General features: G+C 33.5%; 2 protein-coding genes across 3 annotated transcripts in view; one reads left to right on the forward strand and one right to left on the reverse strand.

Annotated features, from left to right (window-relative positions):
* Positions 1 to 5,003, reverse strand: part of LOC134538716 (basic salivary proline-rich protein 1) — a 29,206-nt gene extending 24,203 nt beyond the window's left edge. Inside the window, exon 1 of the mRNA XM_063380156.1 lies at positions 4,781 to 5,003. Within this exon, the coding sequence (XP_063236226.1) occupies positions 4,781 to 4,840 (60 nt within the window). The 5' untranslated portion in view covers positions 4,841 to 5,003. The remainder of the gene's footprint in view (positions 1 to 4,780) is intronic.
* A 343-nt stretch (positions 5,004 to 5,346) lies between these two features.
* Positions 5,347 to 21,597, forward strand: part of LOC134538719 (mRNA (2'-O-methyladenosine-N(6)-)-methyltransferase) — a 34,484-nt gene continuing 18,233 nt past the window's right edge. For both annotated transcript variants that reach the window (XM_063380167.1, XM_063380168.1), the window contains exons 1-6: positions 5,347 to 5,462; positions 5,800 to 6,043; positions 8,272 to 8,427; positions 9,281 to 9,441; positions 9,527 to 9,681; positions 20,234 to 20,465. In XM_063380167.1, the coding sequence (XP_063236237.1) occupies positions 5,843 to 6,043; positions 8,272 to 8,427; positions 9,281 to 9,441; positions 9,527 to 9,681; positions 20,234 to 20,465 (905 nt within the window). In that variant the 5' untranslated portion in view covers positions 5,347 to 5,462; positions 5,800 to 5,842. The remainder of the gene's footprint in view (positions 5,463 to 5,799; positions 6,044 to 8,271; positions 8,428 to 9,280; positions 9,442 to 9,526; positions 9,682 to 20,233; positions 20,466 to 21,597) is intronic.

A 21,597-nucleotide genomic window follows, 5' to 3' on the forward strand; every position in this document is an offset into this window, starting at 1 on the left:
TCAATAAATAATTTACAAGTATACAATATACCGCCTGGGAAAGTAATAATATTAAAAAAAAAATCACGGTATCATGAAGCAGATTGGAGTGTAATTTGCGATACCGGTATTTATTTTATTAAATACAAATAAGATGTTTTGAGGTAACATTTCATGGGTATCATTAAGTAACACAGTCCCATACAGTATAGTCTATTATGCAATACTAGTAATAAAATTGTTGAAAGAAATAATTTAAAAAAAAATTCTTTGTTATAAAGAATTAGAATGCAGTGTCACCTGGTCTATTTTATATGCTAAAACAGGGAAGAATAGTTTGAAAGTAAGAGTTTCATAGAGAAAAAAAATCATGGTATCGTGAAGTAGACTACAGTCCCGCCCGATAATTAATATACTGAAAGTAAGAATTTATAGAAAATACATTCGGGGTATTGTGAAGAACACTATAGTCCCGACCGGTCTACTGTATTTTGCGATACTGGTAAATTATTTGTTGGTAGTAATGATTAATAGAAAAAATATTCTCTGTATCATGAAGTACAACTACATTCCCACCCGGTCTATTGTATTTTTCAATAAGTCAGGGTTGGGTGAGTAAATTACCTGTAAGTATTTTACACATAATTTACATGTAAAATACGTAAGGTAAAAAAAACAATTTTCTTCATGGTGTAATTAACTAACATTAAAATTATTGGTTTGAGACAAAAAAAAAACATTAGGTACTTCAGTTATTATTTCTGTTAAGGTTTTACATACTAAACAACACATTTAGTGCAAATTGAATTCAGTCATTCATATACAAACACAACTTAGTCATACATGTACTGTAGGTACTCTTCAGACATATATTTCACTATCTACACATATTACATGATTGTTTAAATTATGTTAATCAGTTTTAAATGTGTTTATGAAAAGGTGTTTTTTTCCACCTTTAACTTTTACTTTTTGATCAGTGTTATGCTATGCTAAATCTCTTTCCTTGATATGATAATATGGAATTTCTCACTAAACCTCACTCTATGCAGGAAATAACAGTTGTTTTCTGAATAACTTCTGATGGTAAACTATTTTAACTTTTGTAAACACAACATAATAATGATAAGTAATAAGTTGCTTGAATTCAAAATAGCTTCTTTTATGGTAATAACAATATGTTTAAAATTCCAACATTCACTAATTATAAATTAATGAAGCGACCACTTCACTACATTGACTAAGGGTAGTCAATAATCATCACACGCCTGACCTTTCATTTTAAGAGAGTAATAAACCTGCACTAGTTTTTTTGATTTCTCAAATGAAAGGCGATTCCTGTTGGCATTATGGACAAACGACCAGTTGGAAAAAACTCTCTCCAATTGCGCAGATGATGCTGGAATGTTTAGTAATTTGTTAGCCAAATCTGCTAGTTGCTTATGGTGCCTCTTTGCAAAAAACCAAAATGTTTTTGGAGATTAAATGCCTTTGTTGATAAGGTCACCAAATATTCCAGCCTTTTCCCGATACTGTTGAAAACTTGAGAGACCTTCTGCATCCAAAGTTTTCAATATGAAGCCTTCCACTTGGTTGTGGTGTTCTTCATTGAGATTATGACCTTGATATTGTGGGTGAAGTACATTTGCTGACATGCTGTATATATTTAGAGATTGTTTTCTCTGCTTCTCAAGATTATGATGTTTGTCATTATGACCATCAGGTAACTGTAGTGACATTTCTACTGCATCAGCAACACTGCTGTCTTTTGACAAGAATTAATGAGCTGGCTTACAGGATCTAAGAACGCAATTGTATCATTTATTTGTGGAAAAAAATATTCATCAAATAAAAGACATTTCACTTGTGGTGAAATTTTGGCTAATACATCGCTAGCTGCCACTTTACGCATTGCTGTAATGTTGCTTTTCAGAGAAGCACAAGCATCTCGTTGAGAGCACCAGCGAGTGTCCACTGCAGGACAAACTCTAGAACCACTAAAAGACAAAAGTTGGCACTGCTGATCTGGATGTTTGAATGTTTTCAGAACGTAATTTACCTTTGAAGACACGTTTTTTGGTAGAAGGTCCTTAGCCAACAGATTTGCAGTGTGAGAGTTACAGGCAGAATGCCATAATTGATGGCATTTTCTCATTTTAAGCATATTGCTGGCATTATCAGACACAGTACAATATATATGTGTTATACAGTGTCTTTTAGCTTTTTCAGATGCCTCTTCTACAATTTCACATAGTTTGTTTCCTGTCTCTGACTCACCTGAAAGATCAAAAGCCTCCAAAAACAAACTTTTTGGTTTCCAGTACTTGCATTGACATTGTGTAGCATTGTAACAACATTTTTAGTATTATTGGATTCATTTTTTACCCATCAATGAGTAAAACAGAGTCAGGCTCAACATGTGAATGTTTAGATTCTTCCTTGTACACGTCATCAAGTAGTCTGTTAGAAATTACTTTTCGTCCAGGGGATTGGTAGGCAGGGCACAATTTCTGCAGCATGTCCTTAAAATGCATACTATCCACAACACTAAATGGAATGTTGCAACCAAAAACAAATTTAGCAACAGCTAAGTTAATTTCTTTTTTTTTTTGAAGCATTCATAGTGTTAATATAACTTGTTATTGTATCTCCAGATGTAGAGCTGAGGGAGCGTTTTGTAGGTTGGCTAGCAGAACCAGTAGACTCCTTATCCTAGTCAGTATGTGATGTTGAACTGCCACAACAGCTGGTTTGTAGGTCCTCCTGCTGCAAAGGATTGTCCACCATCTCTTCATCTTCGACTGACATCTCAGTGTAGAGCGGGGGCTGGAAACATTCTGCGAGTGTTGGCTCTTGTGGATTTTTTCTACAACAGATTCTTCTATGAGCTTTGAGATGCTCCTGTGCAGTGTTTTTTACTATCACTTCACAGAAGCAGCATTTAGCACAATTTTTATTTTAGACTTTTATATGAACAAAACTAAGTTCTCCATATATGTTATGAAGTGGTCTGCCACCACGATTCATTATTAGAAGTTATATAAGAAATCTCAGATTCTCACCACAGAAGGACTTGTCTTGCTAACATAACATCTGCTACATCACTGAATCTGTTTCTTGTTAGCCAAATTTGGTCTAGAAGAGGAAGTGTGTCTCACTGTCACTGTAATATGATATGGTTGGGAACTCTGGTGATATGTGAGTGTGACATCCATACTCGCCTCTTGCCTTCCACAATCATATAAATTGCATGCTGACGTCAAGCTTTGGCCACCACTTGTGTGGAAAGACTTATATTCTACATTAACAGGCTCCAGGCCACATTTAATAATATTATTAAAAATATAAAATGGCAACAAAGGTTTTTTTACGTATTTTAATTTTTTTACATTTATTACGTGTTTTTACGTGTATTTTATACCTATGTGGTGTAGAAAACCATTTTTTACACGTCAAGTCCCAACCCTGATAACAGTAAATAAATTATTGAAAGTAATTAATATAAAAAAATGATTGCAGTATCGTGAAATAGACTAAAGTTCCAGCCGGTCTCTTGTATTTTGCTATACCGTTTATAATTCTATATTGTTCACAGTTCCCACACATTTTAATTTTTAGCATCATGAAGTTTTCTCATAAATAGGGCATGATGTTATATTTCATGACACAAGAATAATTTATAAAATCTGCAAACATTGATCATTAGGTAATGAAATATTTTATAGGTATTGAGAAGTAGACTATAGTTCCACCCGTTCTAGTATATTCTGCGATACCAGGCTTAATTCTGTTTAAGTCAAGTCTCCCGCAACTTTTATTCTTCAGAATCACAATGTTTTCTAATAAATAGGGCTGTTGTTATGATTCTCATGATACCAATGTAATTTATATTATGTACAGAAATAGTTTCTTTGATAATGAAATTTCAACATCCCAAAAGGAGGGGGAGGGGGGGGGGAGATTATAGTGAAGTTTATTATACCAATAAAACATAATATTAAAAAAAATGCAATATCTGAGAACAAGTGTTTTTATAGTTCTCCAGACCAAAACCCCCCATATTACCACGCTTGTCACATCTCCAGGATAATTACCACAAAATATGCAAGATACAATCTCTCAAACCAGCCTACAGGTTGTATGATCGTGTATCATTTACAACCACTATGGACAATTTATTTAGCTGTCAACTAATTGTGTAATGATACCATAAAATTTTATATTTGTACTAGAGCATAAATAATGCTCATATTTGCTTATAGCTATTACCTACAGTAGGTAGGTATGGAAAGGCAGAATGGTTTCAATTTTTAATTCAGCCCCAATAACATTAAATCTCATTTTACAGTTCACATTTAAGATTTTTTTTATCAATATAACTTAGTGTGTAATATTTTATTTAAAAACGTTTTGCCATTTAAATCAAACCATGTATGCTGTCATTGCAAATATGACCAAATAGAACCTATTAAAAATAATTACCAGTTATCTAACATTTTTGAAAACTTAACACACGCTGTCAATCCTTTAACATTATATACACAAACAGTCTCGGCCTAGTTAGTGTTTCCGTGGTTCTTACATTTCTAAGCCGCTCATTATGGCTTCCGATGATCTGAAACCGGCGAACGATTGCAAGCTTCAGAAGAAAGTCATAATCTGTTTTTAAGTATTCAAACATAATCTGACTACACCAGGAGTTTCCAATACTACATGCAACTTGCAAATGAATTTATGCATCCCTATGTGGACACAGAATCTTCAACTGAAGACTGGGTTAAATAAATCAAAAACTACTTACTTTTTGAATCTGTGCAGGATTTGGAGGTGGCCTACCTCTCTGTACGAAAGCGACCGACATAACGGATTATCGCACAGTATCACAAATATTCTAGACAACACCACAATTTTCCTTTCCTGAACTTTTGTAACACTTGATAAAATGATATTTGGTCTGTACCGAAATATCCACAAATGCTGTAGAGAACCTTTGACACAAAATTACCAGAAGACAAGAAGACAGGAACAAGGAATGACAATGATGACAATTATTCCAACTTGAAAGCTTACAAAAATCCAGTGAATCTGAAATTATATTATAAAGAGTCTTCGAAAGTTGAAGAAAAAATATAGTTTCATTTTAAAAATATTAATATCATTATATTAAATAGCCTGCAGTAAAACCTTTTATTAGAAATTAAATATACAATAATATTTGGAAAACCATTGAAGCAAATTTTTTTAAATTTTTCTTTAAGTGTATTGGTAGTAAGTGTAAATACAAGCGCTGTAAAAAATTATGTATATTTCTTCGACCAATGAGAGTGCTGGATGACACAAACACTCTTACGTCACATGACATGCTTCAGCTGAGAGCAAATGGCGTCTGTAGAGGAAGGCGTTTGTGTGTGTGGCTCTGAAAATTATGACTGAAACGTTGATTTCTACTCATTAAAGGCATTATTTCGTAAAAATCACGTGAAGTAAGTATTAGTGATTCTTTTGTGATAAAATGTTGCGTTATTTTCATCCACAAAGGAGCCTGTAGACCTTTTTATTGCATTGCTTCTGGAAGTTTTGTTTACAAACCGAAATGTGACACTATCAATGTTTATATTTTTACAGCGTTTGTTTATTTTGACGAGTATATATTTTTGTTTGATATTTACCTAAATATTTCTTGATATAGTATGCAAGTGATACCTCAAAAGTATCATGAATAAATTGAAAATTATTATTAGAAATGCCTGTACACTATATGGGAACAATACATTATTAATTGTAGTGTTAAAATTAAAATCTTGCTGTCTATTATTTCAGTGCCTGCATAATTGTTCCGTACTCGTGACGAGGCAACTACAAGATGAATGAAGTCAGCGGGAAACAAGACCTTGCAAGCTCTTCAACTTGGGACAGTATAGTACAGGGTACACCCATTCAACATCAGCACCATGAGACTGTGCCAGTGTTGGTCCCGACACCTATTAAGATCACCCCACCGGTGGCACTGGACTCTTCACTGGCTCATCCTTTACCATCTCCTCAGATGCCGCAGACTCCACACGTAAGTTATTGTACTTGATTTTTATTTTATCATGTACTTTAGTTATGATATTTTATGACATTGACATAGTTAACACATATATTTAGGTTCACTTCTATGTTGTTTTACACACATATTGTGCAATAAAAGTGATTGAAATACTTAAACAAATGCAGTTACACTTGGCATAAAGTTTTTTAACATTCTTTCCATTATTTATATTATAATAATTTTTTGTGAATTCTCTGCACAATAATTTTGTAATTTCATCTGTCTCAGCTCATGTGTGTATTTTTAGATAATGTTGTACTTTATTTTATGTTTGCTTGTGTTCTATTAACACTGTCCGCCACTGTATTTATGTATTTATACATAATAACCTCACTGTATTAACATGTTTTGTGTACTTATTTATTTTAATATAGCTGCAATTGGGTACAAAGTGCCCGGTGGCAAGCATTCTCCCTACTTCCCCCTCACTCTCCTTCTGAAATGGTCCACACTCCCAGCCGCCACACACTCCTCCTCCAGCCTATTCCATTCCCCTACTGTCCTCACGACCATCACATTTTTTCCCCTTTCTGTTCTCCTCCTCTCTTAATATTAAGTGACTAATTTTCGCAAATCATTTCTTGTACATATTGGAAAATGGTATCCTAAAACATGGAACTCTCGTTTTAGTTGTTACTTAAACTGTACATTTCCTGTTTAAGAGAGTCAAGTTTGACACACTGGAGCATTCAGCAAATAAAAAACAAAATAAAAACTCAATGTCTTTTGGTCATATTCAGCCAAACATAGTGTTAATAAAGTTTCTGTCATGTAACTTCACTAAATTTTGATAGTTATGTAGTAGTTATGATAGTGCACAACTGTATCCTTCCATCACATCTGTTGTCAAAGAAATAAGCACATCCACACACATTGTTTGCGAACAAACTGCATGAGTGGTTTGTACATTTAATTTTTTTTCTTTTTTTTTTCTTAATTAATAGATACCCAAGGCTTTGACTGTACTGGAAATAAATCAAACACATGAAACTTGGTGAAAAATAATAATTTATTTAGCAGAGGCGTGTATGTCATCGCCATTTACATAGGCGGACTGCTCCAGAGGCTACTGAATTCGAGTGGTTAGATCTTTTGCTCCATGGTAAGGCGATCCGTATTCAGTTCCCCGTGGAATTCATACCGAATCCGTCACAAATGGGAAATGTGGCAGTTGTCGCAGTGAGCTAGTGGATTTTATCGCCCTACTCCCAGTTTCCCCCACTAGTACACCCCAGGGTCCATACGCCTCCTTAATATCCTTAAAAAGTGTTTAATTTAAAAAGTCTAGCGAGCTTCGCACCTATCATCGAGCCTCACAAACACATATACACCCCTGACTGGGCACAACTACCTTGTATGCCAAAATCTCTAAAACACCTGTATTTTTTTTATTATGAACTGCAAACATAAATATTAATAATGTTTTAATATGTTAAAAGCAATGGACTGATATGCCTCATGTTTAATGACCAATGTTTCTTTCATATCCACGAAATAGAGGAATATCTTGCACTATTATATTTTAGTGCTGATACATGCCTGATACTAGTGGTGTCCTGTGACAGGGGTTGTGGGAGCAATCACGTTCATCCTTTCTTAACCTATAAATAACTATAGAGTTAGCAAAAATTTGTCTACTCCAGCAAGCACGTGACATTTGATTTCGGTTAAAAAAAAAATTTATCAATGTAATTTTTTTTTAGTACTAACTGAACATATTGTAATTATTTTTTAATATTTAGTAGGTACTCTGATAAATCTCATAAAAACCATAGTTTTGGTAATGATTCTTCAATGCATTCAGATATTTGTTATGATAGCTGCGTATTTATTATTTCACAATTTCCTGCTTCCAGTTTACTCGTGAGGAATTCCACAAGCACCCTAAACCCTCCGCTCTTTCTTCCTCCTCCCCCTCTTCCAATTATAAGCTGGCTCCACCACTGCTTTATTTATATTACATGTAATAATGTGCCTTTTAATCATCTCATTTTGCTTCTTTTTATACAAGTACATGTGTGTGCGTTGACTAGTGATCCAATTTTAGATCAGGAGGATGAAAATTAAAAAAAAAAAAAAAAAAAAAAAAGCCCTTTTGGTCTGTAAAGAATGATGAACTTATTCGCTAACTCTGTGTTGCTATCATTGACGATACTTTCAAAATTGTGTAGTATTTTTTTTTTGTCTCTGTTGTATAGGGTGTTCCTGCCTCCGTGTACATGGAGCACGATTTGCCTCCAGAGCTGTTGCAGCAGGGCTGGAGGAAATTCTGGAGCAAGCGAGAGAACCGACCTTACTTCTGGAACAAGCTAACGGGGGAGTCTCTCTGGGAAATGCCTGTCTTGAAGCCTCAGGTAATCCAAGATCTTCACTGCTATCAGTAAACACAGCAATTATTATTGATGGGTCGGTTCATAATTTTCTTGGACCCCAGTCATGAAGGGTCATAAATAGGAGGTTGAAACTTTCAAATAGGTATTTGAATGTTGTTTTACTAATTAAGTTTCCTGAATCGGTGCATATTATATATTTAAAGGAATGATAAATGATAAGTACGAAAAAAAAATACAAAAATATCTAGTTAGTAATCCTTACAGTTGTCAACATTTTAAAATCTTTTTCCTCGCATTACGTACTAGAGATTCAGTGGGATTAGATTATTCAACTGGGTTATTCCTAGCAATTGTGATTTAGCATTAGAAATACGTGTTACGTTTAGGGATTTCTTCTTGCTATAAAATTAAAAACTTTACTCCATTTGCTGGACAGCCATGTCTCTGGAAACATAGAGTTTGCTGATTTTTTTTAGACATAATGGTCACATTACCCACTTTGTATTCAAGATTGTCTTCCCCCCCCCCCCCCCCCCCCCCCTTCGTAAATTCCTTTATTATTTATTTTCTCTCATGGAAATCAACATATTGTAAAATACAGAAGTAGGAATTTGCCATTCATAATGAAATACGTAGTATGTTATTGACTTATCTGAATCTCACCTACATATTAATTGTAGTTACCAAAAATAGTTATAAATTATAGTTTTTTTTTGTATGTAAAATTTGATTACAAATGTGTCCACCTGGAATTTGTCAACACCAATGGTTTTAATTAATTGAATGTACTGTACGTCAGTTGAATTTGAAGTATCAGTGATGTAGGAAGGTTGACTGTATCAATGGATGTGTGATGCAGGGTTTTGTGTTTCAGTTTGACCCAATAACAGACCCGCTGGGGATCTGCAACCCTCCGCCGCTGGGGATCTGCAACCCTCAGCCTGTCGTGAACGGACCGCCTGTGCCGGTGCCCCTGAAGAGGAGAGCTTCGGAGGAAGCGGCCGGCAGCCCCGTGCTCAAGAAGTTCATCTTGGCGTGAGTATCGGCACTGTCCGCGACGCACCGGTCATGGTTTCCAGCCCGTGCTCTGTTTTGTTGTGACGGGGCGTGCTGTGCGCAGGGGACCGTGGGACCTCGAGATACAGACCAACGTCATCCTTTACGAACGACCGCCGATGATGACGCCCCACCCTCACACGGAAATAGAGGCCTACAGGTGCACCCTGGCTTCGAAGCTCAGGCAGTGTTATCAAGAGCTTTGTCATTCTCGTGAAGGTATGCATGTTTTTTTAGAAAATGACAATATAAAAATAAAATAACTAACATCATTCTTCACGTAATATTTTTTATTTTTTTTTTCATGTTTTAATGTGAATTTAGTATGAAGGTAACAAACATTCAAAAACTTAGGTAAATGCTTATAATACTTATTATTTGCAGGACAAATTAATTGATTGATTTCACACCCTAAGGGCCAGTTTCACCATGCTGTCGTTAAATATTGTTTAACTAAGAATCGTTTAAAGTTACCTGACCTTTTTAAACAACTGTTAAACTTTTTCACTTTACCACACATATCTTGTGTTTCATTAACTTCTCGTAGTTAAGTAGAGTTTAACTTTATGAAAGTTTGTTTGAAATTCAATTACAAGTAGTGGCCGTTCTTTTTGGTTTGTTTTTGGGTCATCAAGTTAACATTGTAAACACAGTACATAAAGAATGAAAAATATTTTATTTAACATTGGTAATATTGTTTGCAATTATTTATATTCATAGAAACCTAAGTTATATATATATATATATATATATATATATATATATATATATATATATATATATATATATATATATATGCGTAATAATGATTTTATTGCAAATTCGCGATTATTCGCTTTAAAATGCCAAAATTCACGTAAAAAATTGTTTTATCGCAAATGTGAATTTTGCATACCCCTATATATATATATTTTACAAATTAACCTAAGTAACAAAGTTCAGAGCCTAGAATTATATTTTATATATTACTTATCAATTGCATTGCCTTGGCAGGCAGCCAACTTGAAAAACTTGGCGCTACTAGCAAGCAGCACGGGAAGTTCAAAATGCAAATGTTTCAAACACTATACACTAAATTACACACAATATTTACAAGTCCAAACAACACACATTTAAATTATTATCCTCACCATCATATTTAACTAATTTTTCTTTCTTATAAATTTGAGGTTTTTTAAGTGTCTGGTTTTCATGTTCAAATATCAGCTGACACTATTGTGTGGCCATTTCAGTTTGTGCTAAACAACTGTTAAGAAGTTAAACCACCAAAATAGGTCATTTAAGGCCAAGATCCATAGTTTTGCAGGCACGAGGGAAATTATTTATCCCATGAATAGCATTGTCAGTAAAAAAAAATGTCAATTACAGCATTATAAAATCAAGCTTTGATTTTTGAAACTGTGGTAGAAAAATGTTTATCAAAAATTTATTTGTTACTAAATTTTAATTAAGAAATTTTTAAAACTAAGTATTTCATATATATAAGAACTGTACACGGTCTTTATTTTACATACAAATCAAATTGAGTATCCTTTACAATTCCTGTAGGCCAGAACTGAAACATTACGTACAGAATATAAATAATTTTAGTTTAAAACTTGTTATTTAACGGACGCGTGTAGCTCTTGAAATGGACGAATGATGTGTTAGTTCAGTATTACACCGCTAGATGCCAGGCACGATGAGTTTAGAGTTTTCCCGCTAGATGTCCCAACTATCGCAGAGGAGTTGTGGCGGGAATAAAATTTATTTTAAACGTTAGACTTCAAAACTGGTTTCGGTGACAGTAAGTCATTGTATTTTGAAGGTACAAAGAAGCCAATTGACGAAAACTCTTCCATTTCCTTCGAACTATATTGAGCAATGAAACATTTATTTCCTAATATTTCACAGATATGATTTAACGATACTCTGTAGAATTTTAATTGTAAACATTTTATTATCTATCATGGCAAAATTTATTGTTTTTATAATAATAGTCATATTGCGTGAATCAAACGTGACCTATTATATAATATACATTCAAAATATATTATACATAATAAAACTAGGTATCTTTTCTGAAAGAAGTACTAGCAAAACTGTGTCATACCAACGTAGCAGTTGTGCGCTTACAAGCGTGCAGTGTTTGCTAACTCATTTTAATTATTTGGTTTCAAAACCGCATAAATGTATTTTCTTTATTTTACTTTTGACAGCAACACGCGTCCTCTTTCGCCCCATGGTCCGCTCTGTATCAGGTCACGCAATATTTTGAATGTTATTCTAATTTTGGCAATTTAAATTTGTGATTTTTATGTAGTAAAGTATTTTTTAATTTTTATAATTTAATTTTTTATAGTTGGTTGGTTTTCTAATGGTATATACCTTCCTTTATTTCCTATAATAAACTCATCTTTTACTACTGCAATCTTTCCATAATATCTTCAAATCGCAATAACTATTTCTCTGCATAAGAAAGGTAATAAATCAAATATATAAAATTATCGTCTGATAGCAGTTACGTCCAGTTTCGCAATAATATTTGAACAATGTGTTAAAATTATATGTATGAAAATGATAAAATACTATCAAATTTACAACAGCCAGAAGCACTGAAACAAATTTTGCTGATTTTTTTATATAAGATACCGATACAAGCAGGGGCGCAACAACAAGGGGGGGGGGGGGGGGGCAAGGGTATCCCCCCCCCTCTGAAACCTTGAAGTGGGGGCAAACGGAGGCAAAGAAAGTGCTGTGTAATCAATTTTTAGATAATAAAACTGCTTAAATAGCACCATTTTCCACCTTGAAATACAAATTTTCCCGGGGGAGGATCCCCGGACCACCCGCTTCAATAGGGGGATCGATGATTCTTTATAAAAAGGTATATTGCCCCCCCTTTGGAAATTTAGTTGTTGCGCCCCTGGATACAAGGCAATTGATGATGAATCAATAGGAATTTTTTGTAAAGCATCTAAAACGATTTGACACGATTAATCAAAATATAATGTTGAATAAAAACATTATTTTAACTCGGAATAGTTTAAAAACACACCAATTATTTCAGTTTTATCTTAATGACATGAAGCATATAGTACCCATTCTGCTCAGCCTGAATGATGTAGGTCCACATTGTCAATTCTGATATCCAAACAGCAAATATCGGGGTGCCCAAGGAAGCATTGTCCTGTCCTATTATTGAATAGAGTACGTGAATGTTGTGGAAGAATCAGTAAAAATGTGTATCTCATTAGCTTTGCGGATGACGCCAAGATAATTCCTTAAAAAAATATATATATATATATATTCTCAAATGTATGAAAGTTTGTTTCAGAGAAAGGTTTAGATACTATTTAGATTTTCGATCAATTGTATCATATTTGATAGTGAATTTAGTAAGGTAGTTAAGAAATGTTCTATTCTTTAGCCACTGTTTTTTTACAATCCCTTACAGTATTGGTTGGTTGTATAAAGTATTATTTCAGACGAAAGTTGTAGATACTATTTATTAAGTTTGCAGAAAATAAGAATGTATTTTATATTATATGTGGCAAGAATGTTATAATTTTTGTTTGTATTTCAATTCTAATCGTTTGAACTCCCTGCAACAATGTTTAGACTTATCAAAAATCGCTTTATAAACCTTTTTTAGAACACATCTAAAGTTTACAAACAATTTGAACTGATTTGATGGCGTGCCTGCTAAGGAAGTTAAGAATTTTTTTTGTCCTCTAACCCATTTTTATTTAACCTTGCAGTTATTTTGACAAAAGGTTTTTGGTATAAATTTATAGAGATATATAATAACTCATCATACGGATGCGGAGGTTATAGCAATTGACCTATTTAAAAAAAAAAAAAAAAACCTTCCCCATTTCTGCCCCATTGGGGCCATTAACAAACTTGACCAAGATTTCTCTCTTTTTTTTTTTTTTATTAATTTAAAAATGCTTTGTGCAAAATTGCGTAGTTATCGTATTCATAAAAATTTATGTTATATATATATATATATATATATATATATATATATATATATATATATATATATATATATATATATATATATATATATATATAAAATGTTTTGAGATGATGATTTTGGGGACATTGAACTATGTAAAGGAAAACTTTGTAGAATTTTTCCGGAAGTCGCACAGTGGTAACTGCTACAATAGGAAGTCTTTCTCCGAAATCTACCTAACTATAAAAAAAAATATTACTTTTATGTCAATGATTTAAATGCTAGCAAATTCATGCCAATACAATTGCATACGAACAGCATTTTTATAATCACTCTATTAATTGCGGCATTAATTTTTAGAGTTATAAACAAATTCAAATAAAAAAAATGAACAGTAAGTATTTAAATGAATAAACCACCTCAGTCACTACCGAAGAGTAGTTAAGAATCATCCTGTTCCTTGTATTTTTATCTTTGTATCCATTTTATATATCAAAACAACATGAAAAAAAAACTTCATTATCGATCCAGAAACAACCAAAAAATACACATGCAGAGAACCGCAAAAATAATCTGCTTAGCAAGTGTTTCTGCAGTAGTTTTAAACTTATAATAGCCTTTCGTGTTTCATAAAATAAATTTTAAACTCTATTAAATTTTAATTAATTCTTCTAGATAAATTGAAGATTGTAAGGCCGTGTCCGTATTCGCCTGAAGTATATAATACTATATGTACTTGTCCCTGGAAGTTACATCACAAGGGCTGCATAACTGGAAATGAAGTATATTCAAGTACGCAAATAAACAAATCTGTGTACTTCTCACGTAGTAGGCCTACTTCCAGTTGAAAACACGTCACCATTTTGAAAAAAATTTGTAGGTTATATTTGATTGAAAAAATTTAAGAACTCTTAAAAACATAAACAATTTTTATTATAAATTTAATTAAAACATTATTTATACACTCTTACAAAGAAGTTTAAACAAATACATGCACACACACAGCCTACCGTTGGTAACTACAAAACGTAGGTAAAATAATAAATTTAACTGCTGTAAATTCGCGGGACAGCAATTAAGTGTTATTAATGACTATTTTCGGCTAAAAAAAAATTTCTCAATAAAAATTGTGCGCAAAAATAAAATTTAAACATCCCTTTTGGCTAGATAGTACCGTGTGAAGAGGCCAAACATTGAACCTGTCCAGATTCGTGAAGGTCAAGTGAAGTACGTAAGGTTGCAAGCTCATAACTACATACTTGAATTCGGATCGGCCTAAATAAACATGTTAGTAGTATTATTATAGTTTGGTTGCTCCGAGCCCAGGCTTCAGACTGAAGATTGAGGATGGGGTCAATGACCTATTGTTCTGGCGTTACGGCGGCAATATTTGGTGTCAAAATTCCTAAAAAAATTCATATTTCGAGGGGAAAATTCCCGTTTTGAGGGAAAATTTCTCTTTTTAGTTATCAAAACTGTCAACGGCTTTAAAATTCCTAAAAGCAGCTTAAATTCCTTAGTGTCAAGCCGTTATAAGCCGTCGAGGTCATGACCTTGACAATTAGGATGACATCACAGCAATTTTGAATTATCTCGTAACTGTTGCAATTATCGTGTGTATAAAAATTAAACTAAATTGCGGTAGCGCACTCTAGCAAACGTAAACAAGATGACGAATGTGATGTCATAATCCAAGATGGTGGGCGTGACGTCATACTAGCTGGCGAGATATATATATATATATATATATACACACACACACACACACACACACACACACACACACCTTAGCATCAGTGGTGGGAAGTCATTCGACGGCGGCTTACATGGAGGAAGGATCGGTCGCCATTTTTTTTTTTTATTTTTTGCATTCACCGGGTTCGAACCGATGACTCCGAGCTTCATTTTGTAAGTGCGTTTTTAAATAATACTTTATTAAATTTTGATTAATTTTTTTATAAATTTTAAATCTTTTCTTATTAAAATCTGAAAATAAATACGGATTTTCAAGATGATGGTAGTGATCTCATAATCCAAGATGGCTAAGTGATATTATTTAAATTTTTATTTTTTATAAATTTTAAAAACAATGAATTTTTTGGACAATAATTACGGTTTTTCAAGATGGCGGTCGTAACAAAAATCGCAAATATCTATAATTCAAGATGGCGGGCGTAACGAAAAGTGCAACGATGGCGTTATACACATCCAATATGGCGGGCATAACTAAACATGCAACATTTCTAGAATCCAATATGGTGGCCGTAACGATATTTGCAACGGTGTGTTAAAATATTTTTTATTTAAATTTTGCTAGTTAAATTATTTTATAAATTTTTAAGTTTTTCCCGATTTTCTAGCACAAAAATTACGTATATTCAAAATGGTAGGCGTAGTGATAATTGCAACATTTACGACATAATTCAAAATTGCTGTGATGTCATCCTAATTGTCAAGGTCATGACCTCGACGGCTTATAACGGCTTGACGCTAAGGAATTTAAGCTGCTTTTAGGAATTTTAAAGCCGTTGACATTTTGAGGACTAAAACGGGAATTTTGAGTCATTTTTGAGGAATTTTGACACTAAAAATGGCCACCGTGAGTTCAGAGCAATCGGTCTCATACGTTTATGCTCGTATGTATTCTTGATTAAAAAGTGAGAATGTATAATTTACAGGGCCCATAGCATAATTATGTGTACCAGTTGCCGAAAATGTCATGTAATAATACTTGTATATCTAAGAAAAATTATAATATTTCTCATTAATTTGCAATGAATGTGTAATTATTTTTCTACAAAATTTGTCTAATACATTGCTATTTAATAAATAATTTGTCCTCCAATTGTTTTATTTTCATTTGTCCAAAGACATTTAATTTTATACTAAGCTTACTGATTTTTACTGTTTCTCAATTTTTCTTTATTATGCAATTTTAAAATGTAAATTTGGCATGCAGCAATTACAATTTCTGAAACGTGAGTATATGTTACTATAAAACTATGTCCATTACTTATATTTATTGTACTAGAATTCCTCGCTCCAAATCACTTTAGACTCTGGGTGATTTTCGTGTATTACATCAGTGGTCGTAATTTATGCACGCCTTTTCCCTAGATATGAAGCAGTGTTTTGCATGTGTTAACGTGTCGATTGTTTTTTTTTTTTTTTTTTTTTTTAGCGGTTTGGGAAGGGGGGAATTACTACTCTTCGCGTATCACTTTATTTAGCTACCTCTGAAATATTATTTTGTTACCTATGACGATTAGCCTACTCCATATGTTCATTCAGACACTTCTGACTGGGTAGCGAAGGCGGTTTGTGGTAAAGGTCTGTGACCCTTTCAGAGTTAAATTTTAATTTTAGAAAAATTACTATTAATTACAAAATATGTTATTTCATGCCTGTCCGACCTGCAGTACATAAATACCTACAAGGAGAACTACCGGTGATGGTTGACGTCACCCGTAGGGATAGCATGAAGGCGCACTCCATTTCGTCAGACGCGACAGACAATATTTACTACACGAGACCATATTTTGTAAATTTTAATTTCGTATTTTAAAAGAAAAAATTATGACGAAGGCCAGGGTCATTGAGCAACTAATGACATAGATTTCAAACATCATACATGATAAATAAAAATGAAGGGGTCATCGAAAGCCACAAGCTGCAGGTCGGCTAAAAACAAACCAAAAAATGCTTCAGCTCTATCCTCTTCTATACATACTTACATGCATAATACATTCAAACAACTAAAATTAGTGCAATAAGCTGCAATATTTTGTGGACATATATTCACCTACAAATATAAATTGATTGTATAAAAAGGTCATTTTTATATCGTCGTACAGAAAACTATAAATTTTAATCATATATCAAAAAATACCACTTTACAACAGAAAGTCACGTAATTAGATGTTCAATCATATATCTGTGGCAAAATGTGTAAAGCAAGAAAACCTGTAAAAGCGCAAACCCTTTTTCATACAGTATATAACAAGACTTTTTTTTTTACGGGAAGGAAAACTGCATTACTGGCCAACCTCACTGATTGTAGTGGTCAGCTGTGTTCAAGAGTTCTTGTGTCATCTCAAGGATTAGCCTATTTAGTATAAGCATGTCAAACTAGTTGAATATGTTATAATAAATAACTAAAAAATTGATCTTGCGTAATTTGCAGAAGAGACCAAATCTAACAGTTTTGCCACCAACTCGCCGCGGTAAAATGTACAATATGTTTATTGTATAAGTGAAGTGTTCTTTATATTTGTTTGCATATGTATGCACAAAATTAGTATTTATTATCATTCTGCTGGGTTGCATACGGTTACTTACGGGTTTAGAACTGAAATGTACTGCAAATAGTAATATTTATCCTCTTACGCGCTGAGGATCGAGCGGTCGAAGAAGTCTGGGGAGAATTGACAGAGAAAACCGAGCGGAAATCTTACCTCTCTCCGAGACAGGCAGTTGGCTGGCTTCCCCACCCCCCTTTCCAGCTCGTTGAAGAACATGACACCCCGCTGGGCGATAAGGAATTCTAAGAAAAGCGCGTTCTTTCCTCCTACTCCTCCACTACCACCCCCCTCACCCATCCATAGCTCATCCGTACAGCTACTGCTCTCTATCGAGAATTTTGGAACTTCGTGTGTTGTGTTCTTTCTTTGCGCGCTCGGGAGAAACTCAGGATCTTAGCCTTAAATTTAAGCAATGGTTATTAATTGTAAATGATGGTAAATATTTGGTGAAATACAATTAGTTACTAAACGACACTTCAGTGTTGTTAATCTTTGTTTTTTTGTGATATTGGTGAAATATTGATGAAATTGACCTAAGTGCTATTTTGTTCAACATGTGACATGTGGAGCCAACCTGTCACACTTCAGTTTGGCCCGTCTGAATAATTCAGAATGGTAATCATTCATAACACACTTGAATATTTGGTACTGTTTATATGCATTAAAATGTTTCACTGAAATTCTGAAATTGTTTATTAGTATTGGTTTTCTTCGAGTAAAGGTTTTTAAAGAAAATCAATTTTTTGCTCGTACTTTGAAATTTATTCTTGTTGCCAACACTTAAATACATTCCCTCATACAGTTAAAACAATTGCAGCACACGAGATAAAACCTTGTTCATTTTAATGTGAGGTTTCTTTCTGACCGTTTTTATGACGATGATGAATAATTTAACACTTGTTGGTCCGGGTTGATCGTAAATAAACCTCTTTCGGCAGTAAATGTAATTTAGAAAGTTATCGACCGTGAGCAATCGGCATTGATCCATGGCGACTGCAAATTTTTTTGCAGCAGTCACCACAGTGGCATTGTGCCCTGGTTTGTACCCGCTACAAATGTAGTTGGGCAATTTTATGGGACGTTTAATTGTTCATCATCTCAGAAAAATTTTCAGACTGTAACTCTCATAAAAATTAATTAATAGTAATCACATTTTGTTTTGAACTGTTTGAGGGAATGTATTTGTTCAAGTGTTGGCAACACGAATAAATTCAAAGTAAATGCAATAAATAACTTCTTTCAAAACGTCTCGACGAAAACACGTACTAATGAATAACTTCAGAATTTCAGTAAGACATTTTATTGCATGTCAACAGAACCAAATATTTACGTGTGTTATGAATTCTCACCATTCTGAATTGCTCAGCCGGGCCAATTTGGAATGTGACAGCAGGAAAAAATTATTTTCAACTTTTAACAAGTCATCATCAACTGCTTCCAGCCTGTGGCCGGGTCAGCCAAGTAGAATGCCTCCATCTTTCTTTGTCCTTCCACTGTTCCTCATACTTCACTTTATTCCAGTCTTCTCTTCTCTCCTGCACTTACTTTTACAAGTATATTCACTATTATATTTATGGTCAAAAAAAATCCAGCAGGTTTAAAACTTAACACTTCCAATTGCAAGAGTGTTTTTTTTTTTTTTTTTGTTGTATTTCAAGACATAATGAAAATAATTTTTGTTAGTTGAAATACTCACATGAATAGGATTTTTTTAATATGAATTTATTCATTCTTATCTTACAATTCTTTTTTTAAGAGTATCTAGCATAACAAACTGTGTATGAGTAATTTTATATGCTAAGACTCTGTTTTCAAAACTAAATCTTGATATTATGCATAGCAATAATTCAACATAACCTCTATATGTACACGACATTACTTTTCACAACTTCAAAATAATTTTAACAATTTTTGCACAGATTAAAACTCCAACATATTTTTTTTTAGTTAGACAGTTTAACATCCTAAAGCGTTATTTATGGGGATGGGCCAATAAAATTCTCAAATCTATAGTATTCAAAAGATTTGATATTTAAAGAAAAAGTTGGGAAGGAAAATATTTGAGGAAGGTTAAATTGTAGTTGACAAGGACTACATTATTTATCTCTACAGAAGTTATCAATGAAGTGTTTGTATCTGCCACCATCTAAAATGATCTAAGAATTTTTTTTAACGCACCAGGAAACATTTATGAGTATGACACAAAACAGATATTTTTATACTAGGCATGTTAATATGTGTTTTTTATTTTAAAAATAAATATTTTATGTGTTGCGTGGTTTTCAAAACTTAAATTTTATTATTTTTACTTTTTACTCCTAAATTATTTTATTTCTGACTCTTTAAGATTTATATTTAGATCTGAGGCACATTTTTTAAGAATAAAATTTGAGAATGTGTTTCTTACGTGTCAAGTTCATATCTTTTTATTTCAAAAAGTTAACATAATTTTTTTAGAACTAGTACTTATTGATATTTTTCTATTATTATAGTGAACGTGCAACTGAAGTGTGCACTTTTGATGCAGCAATCGACGCCCCCAAGGAGTCGTTCAACCGATGGCTGATGGAGAGGAAAGTGATCGACATGGGCAGCGACCCGTTACTCCCGAGCAACTGCTACCCCGAGATATCCATGTCCATGTACAGGGAGATCATGAACGACATCCCGATGAAGCTGGTGAGGCCCAAGTACGTCGGCGACGCGAGGAAGCAGCTCTCCAAGTATGCTGAGGCAGCCAAGAAGATGATCGAGTCTCGGTGAGAACTCTGCGCATGATTACCTTCAAAATGGGTACAGTTATTTTCTCATTGTGTTAAGGCCATTCTTGTGGCCATTGATGGTGGGATGTTAGATCAGTCTGGACGCAAGTTTGGATACGGTGTGGAGTACGTAGTCTCAGTTTTAAATCCGGGAAGTTTTTAGTTTGCCAACCAAAAGGTCTTACCACCAAGCCAATATTTGCAAATATATTTTTTAAAGTACATATATTTTTGAATAAAATGCGCACTAGAATGAATTTTTTTTCTATTGAAATTTTATTTGCTATTAAAATATATGTGCATTGTAAAATACTTTTTAGCCTCTTTTTTGTTATGTCGATACATATTTGGTAATTAAATGTTGATTTCATTTCTTCAGTAAGATGAGAATTATGTTCACATTGTAACACTTGATTCTGAGCTCCTCTTTGATTGGTATTTACCACATTACAAAAAGGCCTGGAAGCGAGTGCTGGCCTGACAAGGTAAAATAAATTTATTATCTAAATAACTCAGAGGCGGCACCCAGCTAGTGAGACTTAAATTTAGTTTAGACTCTACAAGCTACTGTTTTAGAGTTATTGTGAACCATAGATACCATGCCTGGTGATGACTAAATGAACCATAAATTAAAATTAGAAACAATATATGTTACAACCAGATAGTTCAAGTGATTGCCTGGTTGACTAGGTGCTTGAAAAGGTTTTCAATTGTGAGACGTAAATAAGTACACGAACACAGAAATATCAATTTGTCTGCAATTTGTTATGTGAATGATGCCCTTTGTAAGTTGAACAAAAAGATACATTACCTTAAAATTATTTTTGATAAATCCTGTGAAATTCATAAGGTAAAAAAAACTGAATATTCAAAAGGGACGGCTAGCCGGGGGAGGGGATGTTACTATCTTCCGTTAAATAAACTTTGATTAACAGATTTAAAAAAAAAACAAAGCAAATTGAGGTATTAAAATTAACTATAAAATGTCCTTAATAATAATTTAGCTTCTTGGAACAGTATGTCCACTCACACTAGAGTGAGCAATAGCAATTTATATCTTTAAGTAACATTCTTGTAGCAAACTTATCTTCTTTCCAGCTACGAGGAGAAGATCATGAAGCATAGTCAA

This window comes from Bacillus rossius, chromosome 14 (assembly GCF_032445375.1).
Source record: "Bacillus rossius redtenbacheri isolate Brsri chromosome 14, Brsri_v3, whole genome shotgun sequence".
Lineage (NCBI taxonomy): Eukaryota > Metazoa > Arthropoda > Insecta > Phasmatodea > Bacillidae > Bacillus > Bacillus rossius.